This window comes from Protopterus annectens, chromosome 1.part1, assembly GCF_019279795.1.
Source record: "Protopterus annectens isolate FY-2018-M chromosome 1.part1, PAN1.0, whole genome shotgun sequence".
In the NCBI taxonomy this organism is placed as follows: domain Eukaryota; kingdom Metazoa; phylum Chordata; order Ceratodontiformes; family Protopteridae; genus Protopterus; species Protopterus annectens.
Window position 1 is genome coordinate 992,086,940 of NC_056726.1, and position 24,156 is coordinate 992,111,095.

A 24,156-nucleotide genomic window follows, 5' to 3' on the forward strand; every position below is an offset into this window, starting at 1 on the left:
CAAGCAACACATTAAAAAAAAGCAGCATTTGGAAACTCACTCCTGCATGTGTGTCATGTATTAAATGTTTGGGAATGGAATGTGTTGGTCAGTCACTTTCATGTAGCAGATATTCCAGGGGAAGCCAACTCACTAAGGCACAGGCTCAGCTTATATCTGCTAATGCCACACACACAGTTTCAGACCCCCAGTAGTATGGAAATGGTTGCATTGCTAGGGAAAGCCATGTTTCATTTCGAGTTTCTTTGCCTCTTTAACCAATGTGAAATATAGCAGCTTCTTTTCCCTCATCCATCTACCAGGGGAGTATTCCAAGGATTCTTTTGTTTGTATCTTCCCTGTCCAGTTTCATTTATATTCTTCCCCATTTCCTGAAATGGCAAGTTTCTTACAGAAGGCTGTGCAGCGCAGGTCCAGAGTTCAGCCTCTGCAAAGCCTTTGTTCAGGAGTACCTTTCTAAGACTACCTGTGAAGGATCCTGGTCCTCCGAGAATCTCTGTCTTATGCTAGAGAAACTAGAACTTCCCCCATCTGAGACAGCATCTTCTGCAAAATTAAAGTTCTTGTCATAGATGACTGTTTCTTGTGGGCATAGTCTCAGCCAGAGGAATTTCTGGGTTGCAAGATACAGCAGTATATGCTGTTCGCCTAGTTTTTCATAAGGTTAGTGTCCATGTGTAATTAATCTGTCTTGCATAAGGTAACTGCTGAACCTAATCTCTGTCATTCTTCTTTCTTTAGCTGCTCTAGTAAAGGAGAATACCTTTTGTATTGCACAGGTATACATATACTATTCAGATTCTTTGTGAGTAGATGTGCGATTCATTCCATTAAATTTTACAATGAAAATACAGCAAATCTTTACCTTTTGTACTAGGGCACGTTCTGCTAGAGCAGTGGTTACTTTTCAGAACTTTTTCTGCAGAACAGCCTATGATGATATTTGTGCAGCAGCTGTGTGGACTTAGAGCTCTGAGTACTTTTACAAGAGACTGTAAGCTAGATATGATGTCCAGATCCATTTTTTTGAGTCACAGTAACAAGGGAGATCATTTGGAGGTTAGCTTAGGACTGTGTCCTGTTGCTTGATGGTGGACCTCCTCATACAAGACATTGTGAACTTAGCATAAACGTAGATTTGAAATGGTTAGGTCCATCCTCATTAGCATGTCCACCTTCCTCCTCTTGTTTGCTTTTGTAATATAAAGATTTATTTATTTATTTTTTTGTTCATTTGGTATGACAAAAAGTCTGGAGAGGAAGGCCTCCGGTAGTGCATTGTCAGTAAAGAGGAGGGACTTAGCAGTCTTGGAAAGTTTCAGTTGCTGAGAATGCCTAACACCAGTTCTGCTGTTAATCAAGATGGACCTGTTTATTCAGCTCTGTTATGGTAACTGCATAATTTCTGGTTTTAACATCTTGTTTTCTTGCTCTTCCAGTTTTGTGCAGCCATTGGCTTCATTTTTTTCCTGGAGTTAATCGTGGGAGTTCTGGCATTTGTCTTCAAAGACTGGGTGAAAGACCAAGTGAATGACCTCTTTCTGAGAAATATTAGAGCATACAGGGACGATATTGATTTGCAAAACCTCATTGACTCTCTACAGAAACTGGTATAGTATGCTTTTTTACTTAACAGAAAGTAAAATGTAAGCAGAGTTTTTTCAGTGTGTCACAGAAATGAAATCAGAAAGTTACTCTGAACTAGGGCTGGACAAAATTCAGTGAGCTTGGCATCTCAACCAGATGACCTATCTTGCAATCGACAGAATTGCAGCACTCTGAACTCATTATTTATTCTTCAATTAATTTGGAAAAGAGGAAACATTGTACAGTGTTTTTTTTAACACATTTAGACTATAGCTTCTGACCATCGGCTGTCTAATACTGCCTTCCACCATAGCTCCAGCTCCCTCTTCCTGGTAATAAAACTTGATTTTGGAGATGCCTGTACGGGGTAAAAAGGAGTAGTGAAAAACAGTTGTTACCTTGGTGTTGTCCTGTGGTTTACAGGCTGCCAGTAGGGTGAGAAGGTGAATCCGAAGCAGTGTCCATCAAGCAGAGAGGAACAGAAACCTGATGCATCAAATTGCTTGCAGCCTGGCTTTTTTCTGTGAAGCCTTAACTTCCTTCACTATGTATTGAGGAAGGCGGCATGGGCTGGCAAGCAATGTGAAGTAGCTATGAGCACTGTTTCCCACCCCAGCCCTATAGACTGTCAAGATTCTTCAGTCCTCCCACCCACCTCAGGCTGGCAATTATTTTTAAGGTGTAGCACATTCTCACCTTCTCAAGATGGGCACTTACCTTCCTTGTCTGCCTTGCTGTAATGTACCCAAGCCACTAATTAACTCTGGGCACCTGAGCCATAGTCAGGGCTTTATCCTTCTACACCACCAGCAAAGCCCTTACTATGGGAAATATGTTATCTTTTCAGGCAAAGTGTATGGAGTACTTGAAGAAACTGTGGGGTCAAACACCAGTAAATGTGCAAGATGGGCGTAGTGCAGTTCTTACAGTGAGGCTGTTTATGAAAGACTTGTAATTGTTCCACTAGGTAGAGAAGTAGACTGTGAGCCAGGCAGTCCTTCACTAAAGTCTGCATTCCCATGTTAGTAGCACAGGTTTCATGCCTTACTTAATGTGAGCTAATCACTCTGATCACTTTTTTTTTCCCTTGGGTCAGGTTGAACAATACTGGCTGCCTCTTCTCTGCAGTACATCAATAGGAGAGGGCATCCACTTCCTCAACTGCCAGGTGGTCTGTAATATCTAGGGCATTATTTGTGTTCATGTGCCAAATGGATAGATCACACAAGTTGAGCATTGAGTGTACATGCAACAGGTCCCTGGAAGAGGATTTCCTGAAGAGGCACCTTGGTGGTAGATTTGCACACACATCTAGCGATCAGCAAGTTTATACATAACAGGTACCATGCAAGCTAGGTGCAGCCAGGGTTGCCAGATTTCCGACTGGCCAGTTAGGGACAAAAAAAAAAAAAAAAGGTCTTCCACGTCTTTATTGCGGAGCATCATAGTTCCGCATTAAACAGAAGTAGCTCTGTGTTTATTTTTAAAAATAAACTCAGAGCTACTTCTGTTTAATGCGAATCATCGCAGTTCCGCATTACACAGAAGTAGCTCTGTTTTGCGATGTTTTGATTGGCCCGTATACCAGTATACAGGCCAATCAAAAATCGCTAACCATGGAGCTTCTTGAGTTTAACGCGGAACTTCCACATTAAAGAGAAGAAGCTTCGTGTTTAGCGATTTTTGATTGGCCCATACGGGCCAATCAAAAAAAAAAACAAAGCAGAGGCTGCCCAGGATTTAAACCGGCAGTGCGGGACACGGGATCAGGCTGCTGATCTCGGGACAGTCCCGCCCAAATAGGGACGTCTGGCAACCCTGGGTGCAGCCCATGTGATTCTGTATTGTAGGCAGTATGGGATATGCCCTTGAACCTTTGTTGATTTCCCTAATATGCAATGTTCAGACCATGTGTGAAATTGGTCTGTTACATAGCCCATGCAGAAATGCCAAATATATTGAACCTTGTATTTGAGCTACTGAAGATTTGATTTTGATATCCAGATACCCGAGGAAGAAAGAAAACACTTTATTTTCTTAAAAGTACTGTATCTGTGTTGCATAGTTTTCTTTGCATGCTGGTTTTGGGTGTAATGGGGATTGTAAACAGGTGTTTTAAATTTTCTCCCCTCTTCTCTTTTTCTTGTGCAGTTTTGAGAAACATAGGCAATGTAATGATTTAAAACAAACAAAAAAGGAAGACGGGAGCCTGATTAAGGGGGCATGACAGAGTTCAAATTAATGTTCTTTTTTCATTCTTGCATGGGGAAATGACTGATTTACGGACCTTTGTTTTAAGACAGAGAGCAAGTAAATGAAAAAGAATATTTAATATTATGAGGCTTTGTTTTTTTTTTTTCAAGCACTTGCAAATATATACTAAGTAGCATTTCTGCAGCTGGTCTTCATGCCTCCATGGAGACAGTCTGATAAAGAGAAACTGGAGACAGTCTGGTGGAAGGGGGATTGGCTGAGGAAAAAGAACAGAGAAATTGACTAGGACATAATGTTCCCTGAAAACAATCGGGGGGGGGGGGGTTTGCAGGTGTGACAGCTTTAAAGATTACTTTGTCTAACTGGCTTTGTATTAAGTTCTCAGTTTTTTAACCAATGGGGATACCAATATAAACGGGTCATTTTCTTTTTCCTTGTTCACCCTTCTCTCTCTTTCTTTGTTTAGGTTTTGAGAAATGTAGGCACTGCAATGAGAAAAAAAAAAGAGGAGGGGAGGAGATGGGGCAGAGAGGAAAGGTCTCATAAAGAGAGTATGACAAAAGAAAAATCAGTGTGCTTTTTCCCCATGTTTGAATAGGGAAATGACTGGGTAAAAATGCTAGGCATTATCCAGTAACAAGTTTATTACAAGCCATGTAAATGAAAAAAGAATATTGAATATCGTCAGGCTTTTTTTCTGATAAACAAAGTGCCCTTAGCAGTTCTGGGTCTGGTTTGCATGTCACTCGAATACACTTTGATAGAGAAATGGCTTGGAGAAGCTGTTTACAGAAAATATTCAAGTGTTTTCTCAGCTGGGAGAGTTATAAGGATATACAGATACCTGAGGAAGACCACTGCAATGCAGTTCAGACATCTGCAGTAAGATATTTGTTGTGTACCAAACTGCACAACATTGCATTGCTTAGACAGATGGAGCACCATGCCAATGTCTTGGCAGGGCCTTCTGTACCAGTTGTAGCAGCAGAAGGGCAGGGTGGAGAGTCGGGGAGAAATGTGCAGCAGTGGCACCACAGCCGAGTCAAAGGCAGGTATAATACATTGTAAAACTGGCAAAGACATGTTGTTTGGTCCATTACTGTAGACCACTGATTAAAATTAAGCAAGCTTTGTCACACCCAGACTACACAGGTCAGTGTATGGACTGGCCATGCTCTGCTTCAGGTATCATCACATGCATGCAGTTCAGGGGATGGGCAAGACATGGTCATCACTTGCACAGGGGGATGGGCAAGACACAGTCATCACTTGCAAAGGTGGAGGGAAGAGTGCCCATGTGAGCACAACAGTGTGTGATATGGGTTAGGTTCCCGGGAAAGAACACAGTAGACCTGTATTGTGGGAGGGTGGGAAGTCCAGGATCACATCCTCCAGTAGTCACTGTATTGATTTGAGGTATCAGGACTCAGTGTGGTCCTTGGGCAAGGGAATGTGTTGAACTATGGGACTGTGCACATGCACCCTGCATCCTCCAATTGATGCTGATGAGCACCATTGTTCCTGATGTGACTGATACTAATGACTGAGGCAGTAAGCTGCCTGCCTGCATATAGAAACAGGGAAAACTCAGGATCTTGCATGTGCTGCCTTATGAGGCATTCCCACATGCTCGCCCATGACCTAGATGGCCACATCTAGGGTGGCAGACTGTGTTGCCAGTAGGCAAAGGTGATGCTGTCTCAACATCTCTTTATGTAGTCTGGATTACAATTCATCCCAAATTAATGTATTTGCATATGGATCCCCCCACAGCCATGGAATTCATTGCTTGTGCAGGCAAACTGGATGGCAGTTGCAGTATGTTTCATGGAGCCACAAGCAGACTGCATGGCAGTTGCAGTATGTTTCATGGAGCCACAAGCAGTCCGGATGGCAGTTGCAGTATGTTTCATGGAGCCACAAGCAAAACCGGATGGCAGTTGCAGTATGTTTCATGGAGCCAACAATTGTCACCGGTGACCTTAGTAACAGTGTGTGCTCACTGTCCCTATTTTGCTTTTAATTGTGTGATTGTTGCTTGTGGTTCGTCAAGCTATAGAGCACATTCACTGTTTCCTCAGTGTTGTGGGTAGCAGCTGTTTGTGCCTGAATCCCTAACAAGCACTTTTATTAATGCACATTTCATAGCCACATTAGGAAAGGTCCTGGAATTATGGCAGCATTTAAACACCCTCACCCTGCATCTCTCCCTTATGGTAGGTATATGCACCTCAGAGGTGGTGCATGTTTTGGATGCTGTTTGCACTGGGAACACAGAAGAAGCCTGTGTAGAATTCCCAGCTTATAGGATGCTGTTCATGCCCTGATGAGGTTGAGTGCTCAGCCTGTACCTTTTCAAGGGCCTCTCTAATGGTAGATGTGGGTGACTTCCCCAGTAGGATTGTAGACAGTGCCACTGCATCATAGGACTGTACACAGACCACTTGCTGCCATCAGTCATACGTGCCCTTCTGATATCAGCCCTGTATTGACCTTTTTCTTAGATCCTGCACCAGTGGAATATCTGAAAGAACACATGACACCATTTTCTGCCTTCACATATGTCCCTGCATCCCCTGGGGCATGCATACTACTACTAATTAAATTCCATCTGTAGATTGTATTGACAGACCTATCTTGTCATGAGGGTTGTTGCATTTGCAGACCATAGGATCGTGGAAGGGCAGAAATGCATGTGGGCTTTGGGCAATCTTTCCCTTCAACCAACCAGTTGAATGTGTTTTACTGTATTGTAATGAACATTACTAACCTAATGCTTCCCTTTCTGACATGTGGGTTGTTGGTGCCAGCCCAGCTGTCACATCCAAGCCACCATCAGGTCATAGGGAGTGCTCCCCTGGCATGTGAGTGAGACAAAAAGTCCTCAGCATCAGTGAGCTGTTTTGTTGTTCATGGTTCATCCTGTGTAGAGGCCTGTCTGTCACGGTATCCACAGTGTCCTCCTTTGCATAGAGCATTTTTTCAGTAACCTTTCACAACATGGTTATAAAGGCCTTTTATGTCTGTTTACAGCATTCAGATCTTGCACAAGTCCTGTGGTAGCTTTTCCTACGAGCAACATGTCATGTATAAGAGGGCCTGCTGTAGCTCTTAATTTTCCTACCTAGTGAACTTTTCCAGTCATTGCCATTATCTGTACACCTTTGAGCAAAACGTGTCAGTAGGTATGTGTGGTGCACTGTGGGATGCACATACCTAGGGACACAGTGCCCCGTCCCCCCCTTTATGCTCATGGTTGTAAACTGCAATTAGTGCTATACATAGTCTCCATCCCTGATTTTATGTATTTTAACCATGACTGCACTCCCCCCCCCCCCCCCCTTAATACACTTGGTTATCCACTGCAATTAGTGGTGTGAACAGCCTTCATCCATACATCATTTATGTACTGTAGCCATACAACCCTGGAATCCCATACACATTGCAGTATTACCTTCTCAAGGTTTTCAATGTACAGTGTTTGTAAATCAGCCCCTCCCCCATCAGTTATGGGAAAATGGTACAGTTTCGTGCCATTGGCACGTACAGCACGTCATCTTCCTCACTGCCACTGATATCCACCACAGGGTTTGTGCTTGCTGAGGCATTTTGCTAGGCAAGATTGAAACTCCATGTCTATAGAGTCTTTTATGGAAATTCCTCTATTTCAGATTAGCAGTGTGAACGATGTTGACACAATAGCACAATGAAGACTGTTAGCACCACTGTCTGTGAGCAAGCAATGCTGCACTACCCAGATATTCCAACTTTATCCACCCACGCTTCGAGACTCTCAAGCATGTGACTAGTATGCTTGCGCATGTGCCATTTATGTATTCACTGTGGGTGCAGTACAGTGGATGACACATGATTCACTAACGTGCACCCTTGCACATTGAGCCAAATTTCTACACCTTGAGCAGACTTGAGTTAATGGCGGTGGCTACTTGAGGTACTGGGAAATGCAGGGCTACATGTCATGCTAGGGAGCACAGGATTTTCCTGTTTCACAGGAATTTCAAGGAACATATCTGCAATAATGATGGGCCACTGCAGAAGGTGGATGCGTGGCACAAGTTTGCTAGAATGTGAGTGTTGCCACTGATGCCACCCACTCTGGTGAGCAATGCCAGGATAGGCTCAGTGACCTGAAGTGGTGCTACCCCTATCTGCTTTCAGTTGTAGGCAGAGGTTCAGGAGAAGGGGACTTGAAGTATGCTTTAACCATTTTTTTCAGTACCATTGTTTTCTGTTGTCTTAATTGTACATTTATACTAAAACACATACTTTGTTTTCCACTGGGAACAGCGGCATGACTGCTAAATATGACCGAGTACTGCAGAATGTTGAGAATTCCTCTCCTGGCACTGGAGTGTATATTGATGACGTGTGTCAGTCCACTGTACAACTAATTTTGTGTCCGTAGCATATGTGCAGTCATTTTTACCCCCTTGTGTCACCCTTCTTTTGGTCCAGTTGTGGAAAAGGAGACAAGGAGGCTGCCATTTCCTCAGGCTGTGCTGGCTGATGCCTTTGATACTGGGTTAATCAGTGTCTTCACTGTCGTCCTGTTCATAGAGGGCAGTAGTTATCACCTCTGCAGCATTTAGCATAGGATATGTCCTTGACTTTGTATCCATTTATTGAGGCTACTGATTGGTTTATTATTTCGTCGTCCAGGTGTGAACTCTTCTCTGCTGTGATTCCCATCTTGGATTCATGGGTACATACTAGGCTAACAACTACCAGGGCCTTTATAAGCCTAGCTATGCAGTCCAATCCATTTGTGTCCGTATGTTTCATGGGTGTTTATTAAAAAGGGATATGTTAGTTAGGAAGTTTCTAGAAGTTATGTGAGGAGGATGTGTTAGTTGGCATTACTGTCTGCCTCTACTTTTCACAGACATTGGGGTCAGACATGGGGTGAATTTCTGATTTCATATTCATTGGTCAAGGTTATGCTTTAAATAGGGATAGGAATGGACTCTACTTCACGTGGATGGGAAGCCTGTTCAGAGAATGGGGATCCTGTGAGAGACATTGTTGTCAATATGTCTTATTTATGTCGCAAGCAAAATTTAAATAATTGAATCTAGTGGTTCTGATGCTGTTCATTTTACAGATGGGCAAAAGGTCCATCAAAGCTGGCTCTGAGGATGCCTTGTATGCCAGGCATAGATCACCTGTATGTAACCTGTAGGAGACAGAGTCCAGAGACAGGGCTTTAAGGCAATTCATATAGGGCAATTTGTTTATATCCTGGGCTCTCCTGGTGAGGAACCTTTGTGGATGTTCCATCTGTTGCACACGTCTGCTCAGGTACATGCCAAAGGGGACATTGTACTCCATGATGGGTCTGATATGGGCTGAGTAGAGGGGTACCATTACTTCCTTGAACCTGGATGCCATACCCCTGCTTGTGAGTTGGACAACATAGAATAGTTTACTTACTGTGTTGGTTATGTGTTGGTCGAATGTCAGATTACTGTCTGCATATGTTCCCAGATCCGTAACTACTGGTCAACTCTTAGGGATGTTTTATTGATGAAGTAATTAGCTTGGGTGGATGATTTCCCAAAGGGCACTATAATGCATTTCTTTGCATTGAGTTTTAATCTTTGGCTTTCACATCAGCCATTTGTTTGTGGAAGACCCTGTTGTAGGATATTGGGGTCATGGGGAAATCTATAATAGCTCCCAATTTGCAGTCATCTGTGAACTTTGGGAACCAGAAGCCATTCACACTAGACTTAGACCTTCGATATCTGTGCAGTAACTGCCACCTGGTTCAAGGCTCCAGAGAGCACCCCTGTAATACCTGGCTACCACTCTTACCACTCTTTTCGGCAGCCAAACCTGGACCGAAACACTAAAGGTGGAGGAGTGTCAATATTCACCAAGGATATTCACACCACCCATCTAGTTGCCCAACACAATGCGTCTGAAATTCTCCAGGTGCAACTAACACTAGGTAAGACTGCAATCCAAATTGTAGCTTGCTACAGATCCCCCACCATGCCCCAAGATTCTCACTACACCTTTCTAAACATACTGGAAAATATTAAGATAGAACCAAACACCCTAATACTGGGCGATTTTAACTACCTTGCCATTAACTGGGAAAACTACTAGTGTACCAACACCTTTGCCCAACGGTTCTTGGAATTCATAAATTCCAACGTCCAGGATCAACTAATCCATAGTCCCACCAGGGGCTCCAATATCCTAGACCTGGTCATTACCAACATGGGAAATCGATGCTCCACACCTATGGTCATCCCCTCGTTAGTCAGGTCTGACCATAAGCTAATCACCCTTAACATCCACATCCCACCCCCCAGTAAGGAATCCTCCATAAAAAAATTCTCTAAAGCCAACTTCATGCTACTCAAGTCAGAAGTGACAAACTTCATGACACCCATGCAGATGGGAACTGAAAGTTCAACTGCTGAATCCTACGCGAAGGCACTGTACGAGCACATCCACTCATGCATGAATTGTGCCATCCCAAATAGAACCAAGATGCTATCATCCAAAAAAAGGAAGCCAATCTGGTGGCCCCCTGCCATAAACAAACTTTACAACAAAAGGAAGAAACTGTTGCAGAAAAGAGGAAAATCCCAGGATGCAAAAAACTCCCTTACCAGCCTCACTAACAAACTGAGATCCCTCATAAAATCCTCCAAAGCTAGTTACGAAAATAAAATTGCCAAAGATTCCAAAGACAACCACAAGGCATTCTATAACTGTCAGGAATCTAAATGGCAATGCCCAGATCTGCTCTGAGCTAAAACAGAATGGCATTAAATATACTGATCCCAAGGATATTGCCAATATCCTGGCAGATCGATTCAGTGCCATCTTCACCCCCTAAATGGCCCATCTCAATACCGGCAGATTGCAGATTGCCAAATTCCGGTAATAACGACCACACCGGTAGAAACGCACTCTCCAAAGCTAAGAATACAGCATCCATCGGACCAGATGACATCTCAGGCTGTGTACTACATGAACTACAATATGAACTAGCACCTCGCCTGAGTGTCATGTTTAATCATAGCCTCACCTCAGGTTTTGTGCCCACTGAGTGGTGCAGAGCTACAGTTATCCCACTCCACAAGGGGGGATCCAACTTGGATCCCGGAAACTACCGTCCCATCAGTCTGACGAGCCTTATCTGCAAGGCCATGGAGTGTATTATCATGGAACTTATAAACAAAGGCATTGGCAACCTTCAAACACTGGACAAGAAATAGCCAGGGAATTGTTATGGCTCGGCTTGTATAGGCCCTAGGGCTGATAGCCTAGTACCAACCTATGAACTTGACTTCAAAGTAGTAGATGTCGAACAGGAGCAGGTCCAACATGGAGCCATGGGATACTCCACTAGTGACCAGTCTCTTGATGGAGGTGGTCTCACCGATTCTGACTTCTTGGGTCTTATTTTTAGGAAGCCTCTGTTAAGTGAAATGTTAGAGGAGAGCTTAATAGTGTTGTGCAGTCTACATTGTGATAATTTTTATTTTTTAATAAGCTGTATTGTTTCTTTTTAAAAAGGGGAATGATGCTTTTGAGCCACATGGTTTGACTGATGGACATATTTTCTTACATGGGTATTGAGGTAGTTTTTAAGGGAGTCATCAGCAAGAGATGGTATTTGTAGAAGATGATTACCAGACTATTCTATTTATCATATTTTTACTTGATAGCTGCTGCATGTTGCAGGTAAATATAACTTTTTTAATTCTGGGAAATTGTCAAACTGATGAATTACTGAGTTCAGATATTCTATGATGTGTACTTATCAAGGAATAAATCCGCACGAATTGTGCATGTAGTCTACTTTTGTTGCAGTGTTTTAGAACTAAGGAAGGTATTGGTTTTATTTATTTTACAAGTTTACTACTTTGACTGTGGTGTGAGTGAACATTTACACCGCTCAGCTACCCAGATTTTCACAGGATGTCCAGATTTTTGCCTCTTATTTGTGGTCTGATCCTTGTAAAATTTGTGTTTTTTCTGGCAAATCACTGAGGATTGAAGTCGCTGAATAATGAATAATGATAACATTTGAGTTTGACTTCATATTCTTCAGAAAATGTATAATAATGCAAAATTTGTCATTCTAGCAACTTTCTAAGTTTATAGGAGCATTATTTAAAATCTGTCCCTGTTTTGGGACCTTTTTAAAGTGTAACTTAGACAACTGGATGGGAGACTGTAAATCTACCCCAGGGGTGTCACCTATGTCCCTCTTGGATAAGGTCAATTGGTGCTGACCATAGACTCATGCTGCAAATGTACACCATATAACTTGGTCAGTAAGGGAACAAGGGTATAACATAGCTAGGATTATAAAGGCCCTGGGGCCAGTAGCCTAGTAACCTTCTATGAACCTAACTGTGAGCCAACTGGCAATCCAGCAAGTAATACAGAGGTTTGTCTGATTCTGAGAGTTTGTCAACAGTACCTGAATGGGTATTGTGTCAAACTCCTTGGCCAGGTCAGGGTTGGTGTTGTGCACCATTATTCCCTCATCCATAGCCATGGTGACCCTCTTGAATAAATCTACTAGGTTAAGTAGGCAAGACCTTCCCTTGAAGCCAAACTGGGATGTGTCCAGTTTCTATAGGTTGCCAATGTCCTTGTTGATCAGTTCCATGGCTTTGCATATTAGACTTAACCTGATAAATCTGTACCTCCCAGGGTCTATTGATGGGCCACCCTTATGAAGAGGGATGACTGTTATGTCCCTTCATTCATCTGGCACGTAAACTGCTTTTGAGACTGTAGTTGGAGTGGTCCTGCTAGATCATGTTTTAGGCTATTTAGGAGACAGAGAGAGATATTATCTAGGCCCATTGAAGCAGTGTTTTTGGCTTTAGCAAGCCCCTCCAGGACCTGCTTCTTGTTGATAGCTGGAGGGGGGATATACTAGAAGAGATTTCTCCAGGGGTAGTGGGGGGGGGGTAAAGTTAGAGCTAAATTGATCAGCCGGTAGATTTGCTGTGTTTTCTTGGTCAGTGGGGATTGTGCCATTTACCATCAGTTCTGCACATTGCTGAGTATTGCCTGTAAGGTTCCTGACATAGGTGAAGAAAGCCTTATGGATTGTCCTTAGCCTGGGCGGTTATCCAGACCTCTTAATCTGGGTTTGACCTTTTTAGTTGATTCAGAGAGCTCTTGTCTCTATCAAAGTTGCGCCTTCTGATTTTAGCCACTGCTTTTTTCTTTTGTTATATAGCCTGTTAAGGTAAGGATTCCGCCAGTGTGGGTAGTTTTTAGTGTTAAATCTGGTTTCACTTCTGGTAGGTACAGCAGCCTCAGTGTAGCCATTTGCATGTTTGTGCAGGGTTTCTGTAAATAATTCTGCGCAGGTAGCTGTGTTCTTGGGTTTTAGGGGAGCCATGAATTTTCACAAACTGTCACTTAATAGGATGTAATTTGCTTTAGAATAGTTCCTGACTTTTATGAGTTTAGTTGAGTTTTCCAGGTTGATTTTTATTATGAGGGAGACAGCTTTGTGCCCCGACTTCACCAATGAGGATCTGACACAGCATGGGGGAGGGATGCAATGCTCTCTCATGTTGGTGAGTGTACTGGGTCCAATATGTTTGATCCTCTGGTTGGAGAGTGCACTATCTGGTTCTGGGTATTTGTGTTGATCAACTCCATCAAATGTACCAATGAGTTAGAGGCAGTGTACATTTCCCAGCCTATAGAGGGGTAGTTGGTCACTCATGAATAGGGTATTTGGATGGTGAGTGCCTCTAGTAGTTCTAGGTAAGAGTTTAGCTTCATGGGTCATAGAGGACAACGTGTAAGCTGGCCAGGGCATGGTAAGGAATCTTGTCTGTGGATGAACTCCAGAACATCATTCTGTTTAACCAACCTAGAGCTATTTTTGGTGCTAACAGAAACTGAGAAACCTCCACCTTTAGCCCTGTCTGTGCTGCTCTTGGCCTAAATGTGTGGAAGTCACTGTAGCCTTCCACTGACTGAGTACCTTTGTGTGGCTTTAAATCAAGTCTCGGTAACAGCATGGATCTCTACATCCACCAGAGGTGAGGATAGCTTTGTGTATGGTATGAAGTTTCTTGTTTAGGCTCCTAGCATTGAGCAGTAATACCTTAAGGTTGCTTTGAAGTTTCTTGTTTAGATTCCTAGCATTGAGCAGTAACACCTTAAGGTTGCTTTGAGTTTTTTTGCTATGTCCACTAAATCTACTAAACATGCCCCGTAAAGTTGCAGTTAGATGCTTCTTACCTAATGACAAAGCAGATTGCTAGTGAGATTTGGCAAAATAAAATATACATCTGTTAACCTCTTTGAGAGCTCTCAGTTGCCAGTATTGCATGTTGAAGTACTGCAGGAACAAATCATTACTATGGCAGAGTGCATTGCAGAAATGGCCTTCAAGATGATTGCACACACATGCTTGTTGCCAAAGCCATGACTTAAAATTCAATACCAAAAAATGCATTGTAGTACCTTTTGGGAAGTCTGCCACCCCGTGCAACTATGTCATCAATAAAACACCCCCTTAAAAGTTGATTCACTAGTCAAGGATCTGGGAACTCGTGTAGATAGTAGCCTAGTCTTTGACCAACATATGTCCAAGGTAGTAAGAAAATCATATGTTACTCATCTTATAAGGTTATGGCATCTAGGTCCAGAGAGGTCATTATACTACTGTAGTCAGCCTTCATCAGACCCATCATAGAGAGTTATGGTATGTACCTGACCAGACACCTGCAGCAGCTGGAATGTCCACAGAGGTTCCTTACTAAAACAAAACAGGGAGTAAACTCAGTGCCTTATGCTGATCACTTTAAGGCTGTCTCTCTCACAGATTTCTGAGAAGTGATCTTTGGCGTGTAAGGCATCCCTGGACACTTTTTTTTTTTTGTTATTTTTCAAATACATTTGAATGAATTCCTGGACACTGTTTTGATGCACCTTTTGCACATCTGCAAAACAAACGATCAGAACTAATTTATCGAAAGAGCTACATTTTGTTTGCAATATAAATAGGACATGTTGGAGAAACAGATATGTTTCTCAGCGAATACTCAATTCTCTGGAACAGGTTCTCCATCTATGTGAAACGGAGATGTTGTTCGTGTTTCACCCGTTGCAGTCATTACATATGGGTAATCTGCTGGCAGGTTTCCTTCAGTCGGCCTGAATAACAAAGTCTTGGGTCCTGCATCGGTTGCTATCTCTTCTTCCATGACATCAGGTCATCAGGGGTATAAAACATGCAGCCGACACCATTTTAATCAGTCTTTCTTGCCGTTCGGTGCCCAAAGCAGAAGCAGTTTGCAAGTGCCAGTTGGCCGACTGCTGAAATTTTCATTTTTGAGTTTCAGAACTGAAGTCTTTAAACTAAAGCTAAGTACCCCATTGGGGAAACTTTTTCTTGCTCCTTACCGATGTCAGTAAAAGTTAATAATTGCATTACTTGTGGGAAACAAATACCTCATAAGGATTTTCATTTGTACTGTATTCCTTGCCTAGGCCCTGATCACAATGTGCCTTGCTGTCGGTTTTGTGCTAAATTTAACCAACGCACTATTAAGCGTCGGTATATTTTTGCTTCTAAACATTTTGGCTCAAGATTTAACTACCCTGAAATGTCATCGTTTAGCAATCTGAATACCAGAGTTCACAAAAAAACGCAAGAAAAAAAGGAAGAGACAGACTGAGGTCCAGAACCGACGATGAAGCTTCTCCTAAGCCAGTCGCCGATTCGCCAGCACTCAGTGAAGTGCTTTCGCAGCCCCTGATACCAGCTACTTTTGAGTTGCAGGCCTCTACCGAGACCCATTCGGAGTCTGGTATGCTGCAAGATTCGTCAAGTATTGAACCCGTGGATGTCTCTCCCTTGGATGGGTCCGGAGCCGCTGAGCAGGCACTGGCTTCTGAGGGTGTTTTCAGGCCTCAACATTTTTATATTAAACCGACGCCATCAACAAAAACAAGGTAAAAAAATGACTTCTATGTCTAAAAAAAATGACGCATGAGCCACGTGCTCAGGCCCCTATGCCTAAAAAACAAATGATTAAAATGGCTGAGGATTTAATTCAGGGGTTCCTAACCCCCACCCCCCGCTAGGAGGCCTAGGCAAAGCACTGATTATGAATCTTCAGATCCGGTTTCCATTTCTTCGGATTCCTCTTCTGATCAGGAATTTTCTATTCCACCTTATGAGGATCCTGATGCAGAGGAATCCATTCCATCTGCATCTCATCCTGAGGATTACTCTTTTGGAGAGACTTTGCATACTTTAAGGGAACATTTTCACTGGGAGAGTCAGGACTTCTCTGAATCAAAAGAGGCTTAAGGATTTCCTTCTTCCTCCTCAGCATAGGCCTTTGGCAATACGTCCTGTTTTAGACATTGTTGATTATGTGTTCTCGGAATCAAGCATGGCTCCTGATTCCCTGCCCTCCAGCTCCTAGTAAGCCAGACAGATATTACAGGGTTCCTGACTCCCACAAATTTATTTTCAAAAATCCTGCTGCTGATCCTGAGACTATTTTGCAGGGTCCCAAGGGTGTAAAGGCTTCTACAGCCAAAAATCCTACCCCTTCTGATAGAGATTCCAGGGCGCTGGATAGATGGGGTAAGAAGGTTTATACGTCTGCAACCTTGGCAATCAGGGCTTTAAACTAGAGATTCCAGGGCACTGGATAGATGGGGTAAGAAGGTTTATACGTCTGCAACCTTGGCAATCAGGGCTTTAAACTGCCAGTTTCATATGCTTAAATATCAACAGCATGTTATGGGCTTACTGAAACAGAAAATGATGTTGATTTCTGATTGTGTGGAAAATGGAGTTTCAGGATTTATTGCATTCAGCAGAACAGGTTGGAAAGCATACTTTGCAATGTGGTTTTGATTCATTGGAGGCCTCTTGTAGGGCCGCCATTACTGGATCTGTGATAAGAAGGCATGCCTGGCTCAAGGAGCAAAATCTGCCTGATTATGTTAAAGCTAAATTGTTAGATGCCCCTTTGCAGCATGATACTCTGGTAATAAGGCAGAAGAGGTTTTTAAGAAAGTGGAAGACAAAGCTAAATCTATGCAAACTGTAAAATATTTCTTGCAAGTGCAGCCACCCAGGTTCAGTAGGCACTGGCCTACTAAAAATTGGTCCTTTCCTGTGTCCAACAGAGCCACTCAGGGCAAACCCAGGTGCTCAAAAGGCTACAGATATCAATCACAGGGATCTTACAGGTCAAAGCAATGGGGTGCCTCCACCTCCAAATCTGGAGGTAACTAAGCACAACCCTACAGTAAGCAGTCTCAATGACTCCTTTACCATCTCCAAGCACTTATCTTTTGGCAGCCCCCTTGGGGGGAAAACAAGCACTGCATGCTCAAAACTGGCAGTTTAATAACCCAGGACAAGTGGGTATTAAACATAGTATCCCAGGGCTACAGGTTTTATTTCCATACTTTGTCAATTCCAAACGGATGTCCGGATCTGCCACAAAACCAGTGGGCAGAGGCCCAGAAACAAGTCATGTCCCTCATGGATATGGGGGCTATTCATCCAGTACTAGAAAAGGAAAAAGGACAAGGATTTTATTCAAGACTGTTCCTGTTACCCAGAAAAGACAATTCATGGCATCCAATACTGGACTTATCGATTCTGACCAAGTCTCTGGACATTCCAAAATTCAAAATGTTGACTTTACAACAGCTACTGCCTATGCTAGGCAAGAATGCTTGGTTAGTAACTCTAGACTTAAGAGGCATACCTGCATATCCCAATAAGGGAATCTTGCAGAAGATACCTCCACTTCAAAGCAGGCTTTATGCATTACCAATTCTGTGCACTGCCCTTTGGTGTATCTACTGCGCCCAGGGTCTTTACAAAGTGCCTGGCACCAGTAATTGCATTCTGCAGACAAACATTCAAATTTATCCTTATCTGGACAATTGTCTCATTCAGGCAGAGGACAAGGACACTCTTCTTCAACATCTGGCATTTGTAAAAAGGCTTCTAGCATGCCTAGGGTACACTATAAACAATAAGAAATCACAACTGGTACCCTCTCAATTACATTCCTGGGTGCAAGCTTGAATACAACTGCCCAGATGGCTTACCTCACGCCAGACAAATACAATTGACAACATACTTCAATCAAATGGCAACAAAAACCCAGTTATCTGCAAGACAAATTCTGCAGGCTTTGGGGTTCATGGCATCCTGCATTCTATTAATTCCATATGCGAGACTGCATATGAGGAAACTTCAATGGTACCTAAAAACTTTATGGAGTCAGCATTGTCACAGCCTGGAAACAATGATTCCTCCCATTCACTGCCTACAACAGGAGTCTCTTTGGTGGGCAAAGACATGTCACCAAAACAAGGGACTGTCATTCACTCTACCCCCTGCCATCCAAACCCTAACCCTAACTACAGATGCATCAGACTATGCTTGGGGGGCCCACCTAGCAGGGAGATGCATTCAGGGCAAATGGAGCCCAAACCAAATGCATCTGCATATCAACCAGAAAGAAATGCTAGCTGTTCAGAATGCTCTGACAGCCTTCAAGGACTTACTTCATCCAGGACAACTACTGATAAAGACGGACAACACCACAGTTATGTGGTACATAAACAAGCAGGGGGGTACCCATTCCTACCCCCTTTGCAGACTAGCCATGGCCTTGTGGAACACAGCCTTAACTTACCAAATACATCTTCAAGCTCAATTCCTGCCAGGAAAGCAAAATACTCTGGGAGATGACCTAAGCAGAAATCTTATGGACCTGCACAAATGGAAACTGGATCCACAAATATTCAGCATGTTAACAAAGAAATGGAGAAGCCCAGACATAGTTTTGGGGAGAGGCAAATAGATCTATCAGTTGGACAAATTCTGCACAAGAACTCATCACAAAAAAGCATGGAAAGTGGATGCTCTATCCTTCAGCTAGAAAAATCTATCAGTCTATGCCTTTCTCCCTCTGCCTCTACTCTCCAAGGTCTTAGTCAATCAGGAAAAAACAAAAATGATTCTAATTGCTCCTGACTGCCCTCACCAACACTGGTACCCACTTCTAAGGAATATGTCACACCTTCCTCCGTGGTACTTGCCTCAAACACCTCATCTACTGTCTCAGCAGAACTATCAAATTCTGCACACTCAGCTCCGAACTCTGAATCTTGCAGCATGGCTAATCAACTAATTATTCAAACCACCCCTCTCAGTAAACCTGTGATGAATGTCAGTTTGGAAGCCAGTAGGGATAGTACTAGAAAATCTTATGCTGATGAATGGAAGAGATTCTGTGCTTGGAACCAAGCACAAGGAATAGACACTGCAAGGCCCAATATATCTCAGATTTTACAATACTTAACTCAGATGCTTGACAAGGGCCTATCCTTTTCTTCAATAAAAATCCATGCTTCTGACATCCCGGCTCATTGCAACAAAAAAGCCTCCCCTCTTTTCTCATCCACTGCTAAAACAGTATCTCAGAGGGGCCAAAATTTTAAGGCCTCCCAGGAGAGCATCACCTCATGCATGGGACCTCAATTTTGTGCTGGAAAAACTCACCCTGCCTCCTTTTGAACCAGCAGCTACTGCGGATATAAAATTTCTATCTTGGAAGACAGCTTTTCTTTTGGCAATCACTTCAGCTAGAAGGGTTTCGGAACTACAGGCTCTCATGGCAGTGGAGCCTTTCATTGTATTTTACCCGGACAGCGTGCCCCTCGGGACCAACCCTTCCTTTACGCCTAAGGTGGTATCCAGTGTGGCTCAGACCAATCACCTGCCAACTTTTTCCCCAAATCCGCAGAACAAGGGGGAGTGGATTCTGCATTCATTGGATGTGCACAGATAACTAAGATTCTACTTACAGGACAAAATCTCTAAGAAAGTCTGAGCAACTACTGGTAGCATTTGCTGCAGGATCAGAGGGGAAGGCTATATCAAAGCAGACTATTTCTAAATGGATAAGCCACAGCATTTGCTTCTGCTTTTTGCACCATGGTAAACCTGTGCCCAAGGGGATCAGATCCCATTCCACCAAGGCTGCCTCTACTTCAGCAGCATTTCTCAGAGGGGTCCCAACCAAAGACATTCTAGAAGCTGCTACTTGGAGCTCGGTTCATACGTTCACAAAGCATTGTCATTTACCTCTCCTCTAAATCTAGGGCAGGCTTTGCCACTGCAGTCCTGCAGGGCCTTATAGCTGCTCCTAATGCTGTTTGGTTCCATCCTCCCACCCATAGCTTTGGGATTCTACCCAAATGTAATGACTGCAACAGTGAAACACGAAGAACATAGTACAGTTGTGTACACTTACCATAAATGTAGATGTTCGAGTGTATTCACTGTTGCAGTCCGGGTTACCCACCCACCATCTCCCATTCAATAACTTTTCTTTCCTTCACTATATTCAAAAGCCTTTGTGGTGTATTTTCTTTTTAGTTGAAGGTAAATTTTATGTTTCTAAGATGCATTTATATATTTACAGTTTATTTATATATTTTTGCTCACCATTTGGGGGGCACCTGACATCTGGGGTAAGAAAAATGGATTAAAATGGGTCGGCTGCATGTTTTATACCCCTGACGACCTGACGTCATGGAAGAAGAGACAGCAACTGACGCAGGACGCAAGATTTTTTTTATTCAGGCCGACTGAGGGCAACCTGCCAGCAGATTACCCAAGTGCAATGACTGCAACAGTGAATACACTCTTAACATCTGCATTTATGGTAAGTGTACACAGCTGTACTTTCCTCCCTAGCCATATTTAAGTGTAACTTAGACCAATGGATGGGTAATCTGGAGATCATCCCTGGTCTGGCACCTGTGTCTGTGGACAGAAGCAGTCAGTAAATCACCTCCTATATAAATCACATTTGGGTTTCATGGCTAGCTTTATAAGGGCCCTAGTGGTTGCTAGGTAGTACGGCTCTACTTTACAGTATTGAAATACCCCTTGATCAAATTTCATAATATTGAGACCACAAACTCAAAAACACATATTACTGAAAGTTCACAACACTGGCACCCATAACATAAAACTGCCAAAAACAAATGGAAACTACCTACGCTTCACAGACTCAAAACTTCAACTTTTTTTTTTTTTGTAACTTTTATGCTTTTACAGGAGGGCTACACCCACTGCCCCCCCACTAATTAAATATACTAACTCCAAGATCACACTACAGAGAGGAAAATGGTAAACTATAGATACACCCTGCATCTACCACTATGCAAGTACTTGAAACAACATTTAAATACACCCGTTCTAAATCCAACACGTACCTGTTAATGTTATCACTTCTTTTCCTCTTTTACCCTTTACATTTCCACAAAACTTCCCAGCAAAACCAGCAGCTTCCAACGTTGCATCTGCCATATTTCATTTGTCCATAAAACATCTTAAAGGGACAGCACAGTATTTAACCAAATGTCATTTAACTTTAACAAAACATTTACTCGTAGGAACTTACTGTCAATTGTTCTAACTTCAATATTATGGATGTCACTGTTGTGAACTTTCAGTAATATGAGTTTTTGAGTTTGTGGTCTCGATATGCAATTCGATAAAGTGGTATTTTGATATTATAATGTAGATCCCTAGTATACACCTGTGCACCTGTGAGAGACATACAAAAGGCAAAGTAGAGTTGCCGGTATCCAGACATTCTTTAAAACTTGGTTAAATGTATTCTGTGCATCCTGTAGAACAGCTGCTATGGGTTCTGTCAGTCATAGACGCACCTGAATGATGGCTAAGAACTCTTGTATACCATTGGATAAAAAATTCCTTTTTGGGTTGCCAACAGAGAGAGTTTTTGATAAATTGGAAGAAAAGAGGAAGCAAATAAAAACTACCAAACAAATTTTGTCTTCCACACCTAGAAATAATAGGACTTTACCCTTCTGAGCTTTGGCCTTTCCCTCCTATAGGAAAGATGAGGGGATCTAAGTCTAGAAGATGGCAGCCTGAGCAACACCCTACAGCTGGAGGATGCAAGAACTCTATTCACCTTAAAGAGTAGCTGTGACTATACTTGGCTCCATCCCCATCTCCCATCCCCAAACCCATGCTTTCCCCCACTCCTCTAGCAGGAAGACTTTTCAGCAGTGAAAGCTACTTTCACCAGACACCAGTAGGTTTTAAACATTATAGAAAAGGGATATTTCATTCTGTTCAAGAAATGCCCCCCCCCCCCCCCAGGGATACACAAGCCCAAGAACTCGTGCAAGAAGGGTCTTTTCAGCCAGTCCTTGCTGAAGAGGAAACAACAAGGTTCTACTCCAGGATCTTTCTAGTCTCAAGAAATGAAGGCACCTGGAGACCAATCTTAAGTCTTGTCAAGGTTAAACAAGATGTCCTTCTATTCCTATGTTGCAGTATTCTTGGTGTGGGATTTCCTGCCTTCAGGCAACCCGTACATCAGCTCCAATACAATAGCTTTAGCTTGGCTGTTGCAGCTGGATGGGATGTCACATGTAGGGCCATATACCAGGGACCTTGTGTGACGTCTGCACGCATAATCCTCAGAACTATTCTGCCGCAGACGACTTCACATCGTACGATCGAACTCCAGGTGTCGGATCGACTATAGATAAGTAACTCATTGGGTTTTTTGCAGTTTTAATATTTTATCAATTTTTAGCATTGCTTACAGTTTTTTTTGTTGTAGCTTTCAGCTGATGTCCAGTAAAAAGGGAAAGTGCCAATGCAGGTGCCAAATTCTCCATAAGGACGCCCATGACAAATACGTTTTCTGCTTAGGCCAGGAACACGACCATAACGCCTGCCCTATTTGTAAGTCTTTTGTACCCAAGACCTTGCGCAGCCATCTGGCAGCTTTAAACATTTACTTAGAAAACCAATGCCTCAAACAGCTGGCTCTCAGGATGGCTCCCACTTTGGAGGCCACCCAAGAACCTCCGCGTAAGGCCAAGATTTCTAGGCCTTCATTGCCTGCCGGTTTGCACCCAGACGCCCCGCCAACTACTGATGTAGGAGTTGAGGAGCATTCAACGGATCCGTCAGCTCCATCAACCTCCCTCGTGGAGGCCGCTGCACAGCCGACGTCTGGCATGTCCACTGAACTTTCTCAGACACCAATGCCTGTCTATGTCAAGGGGGAACCAGATTCCGGGGTTCCTTCGACTGGGATCCAGACCTCTGATACAGCTGCTACAAAACCCAGCTCTAGACAGACTCCAACCAAAAAGAAGTGGAAAACAAAACATCTTACGCCTGCTTCTGAAGCCCCTCCAGACTGTGGGAGGCCTTCACCTCCTCTCTCATGCAGGCATTTATGGCCCTTAGGCCTTCTGCCTCACCCTCAACTACATTGCCTCTGCTAAGCCCTAGGCCTACCTCTGCTTCTTCTATTCCCTTAGGCCTTCTGCCTCACCCTCAACTACATTGCCTCTGCTAAGCCCTAGGCCTACCTCTGCTTCTTCTATTCCCATGGCTCCCCTACGTGAGGAAGAGAACATGAATCTACCTACTCTTCCTCAGATGAATCCATCTCTTATGCATCCCAGATTGCTTCTTCCAAGGAATATTACTCTCCTGATGAAGATTCTGTGGAAGGGGATTCTCCACCTGAAGACATTACAGTTGGTGAAACCATCACGAAAATGAAATACTATTTTAAATGGGATACTTCCCAAATGACAGAAACCCAAAAAAGATACTTTAAACTGCTGCAAGTGGAGTCCCCCTCCCCTTCAGCTGTACCCACTGATGTTCTTCGTGTTTCACTGTTGCAGTCATCACATTTAGGTTATCTGCTTGCAGTAGCCCTCAGTCTGCCTGATTAACAAAGTCTTTGGTCCTGCGTCAGTTGCTGTCTCTTCTTCCATGACGTCAGGTTGTCAGGGGTATAAAACATGCAGCCGACGCCATTACATTAGTCTTTCTTGCTGTGCGGTGCCCGAAGCAGAAGCAGTTTGTAAGTGCCGGTCGGCCGACTCCTGAAATTTTCATTTTCGAGTTTCAGAACCGAAGTCTTCAACTAAAAGCCAAGTACCCCATTGGGGAAACTTTTTCTTGCTCTAAACCGATGTCAGTAAAAGTAAATAATTGCATTTCTTGTGGAAAGCAAATACCTCTTAAAGATTTTCATTTGTACTGTATTCCTTGCCTAGGCCCTGACCATGATGTACCTTGCTGTCTGTTTTGTGCCTTATGTAAACCATGAACTATCCATTGTCTGTATATTTTTGCTTCTAAACATTTTGGTGCTTGGTTCAATTATCCCGATGCGTCTTTGTTAAGCCATCTGACTACCGACATTCCAAAAAAACGCAAAGACAAAGACAGGCCACCGAGGTACAAAGCTGCCG

General features: G+C 43.2%; 1 protein-coding gene across 1 annotated transcript in view; it reads left to right on the forward strand.

Moving 5' to 3' along the window:
- Nucleotides 1-24,156, forward strand: part of TSPAN14 (tetraspanin 14) — an 826,639-nt gene that overhangs the window by 441,464 nt on the left and 361,019 nt on the right. Inside the window, exon 5 of the mRNA XM_044079435.1 lies at nt 1,440-1,610. Within this exon, the coding sequence (XP_043935370.1) occupies nt 1,440-1,610 (171 nt within the window). The remainder of the gene's footprint in view (nt 1-1,439; nt 1,611-24,156) is intronic.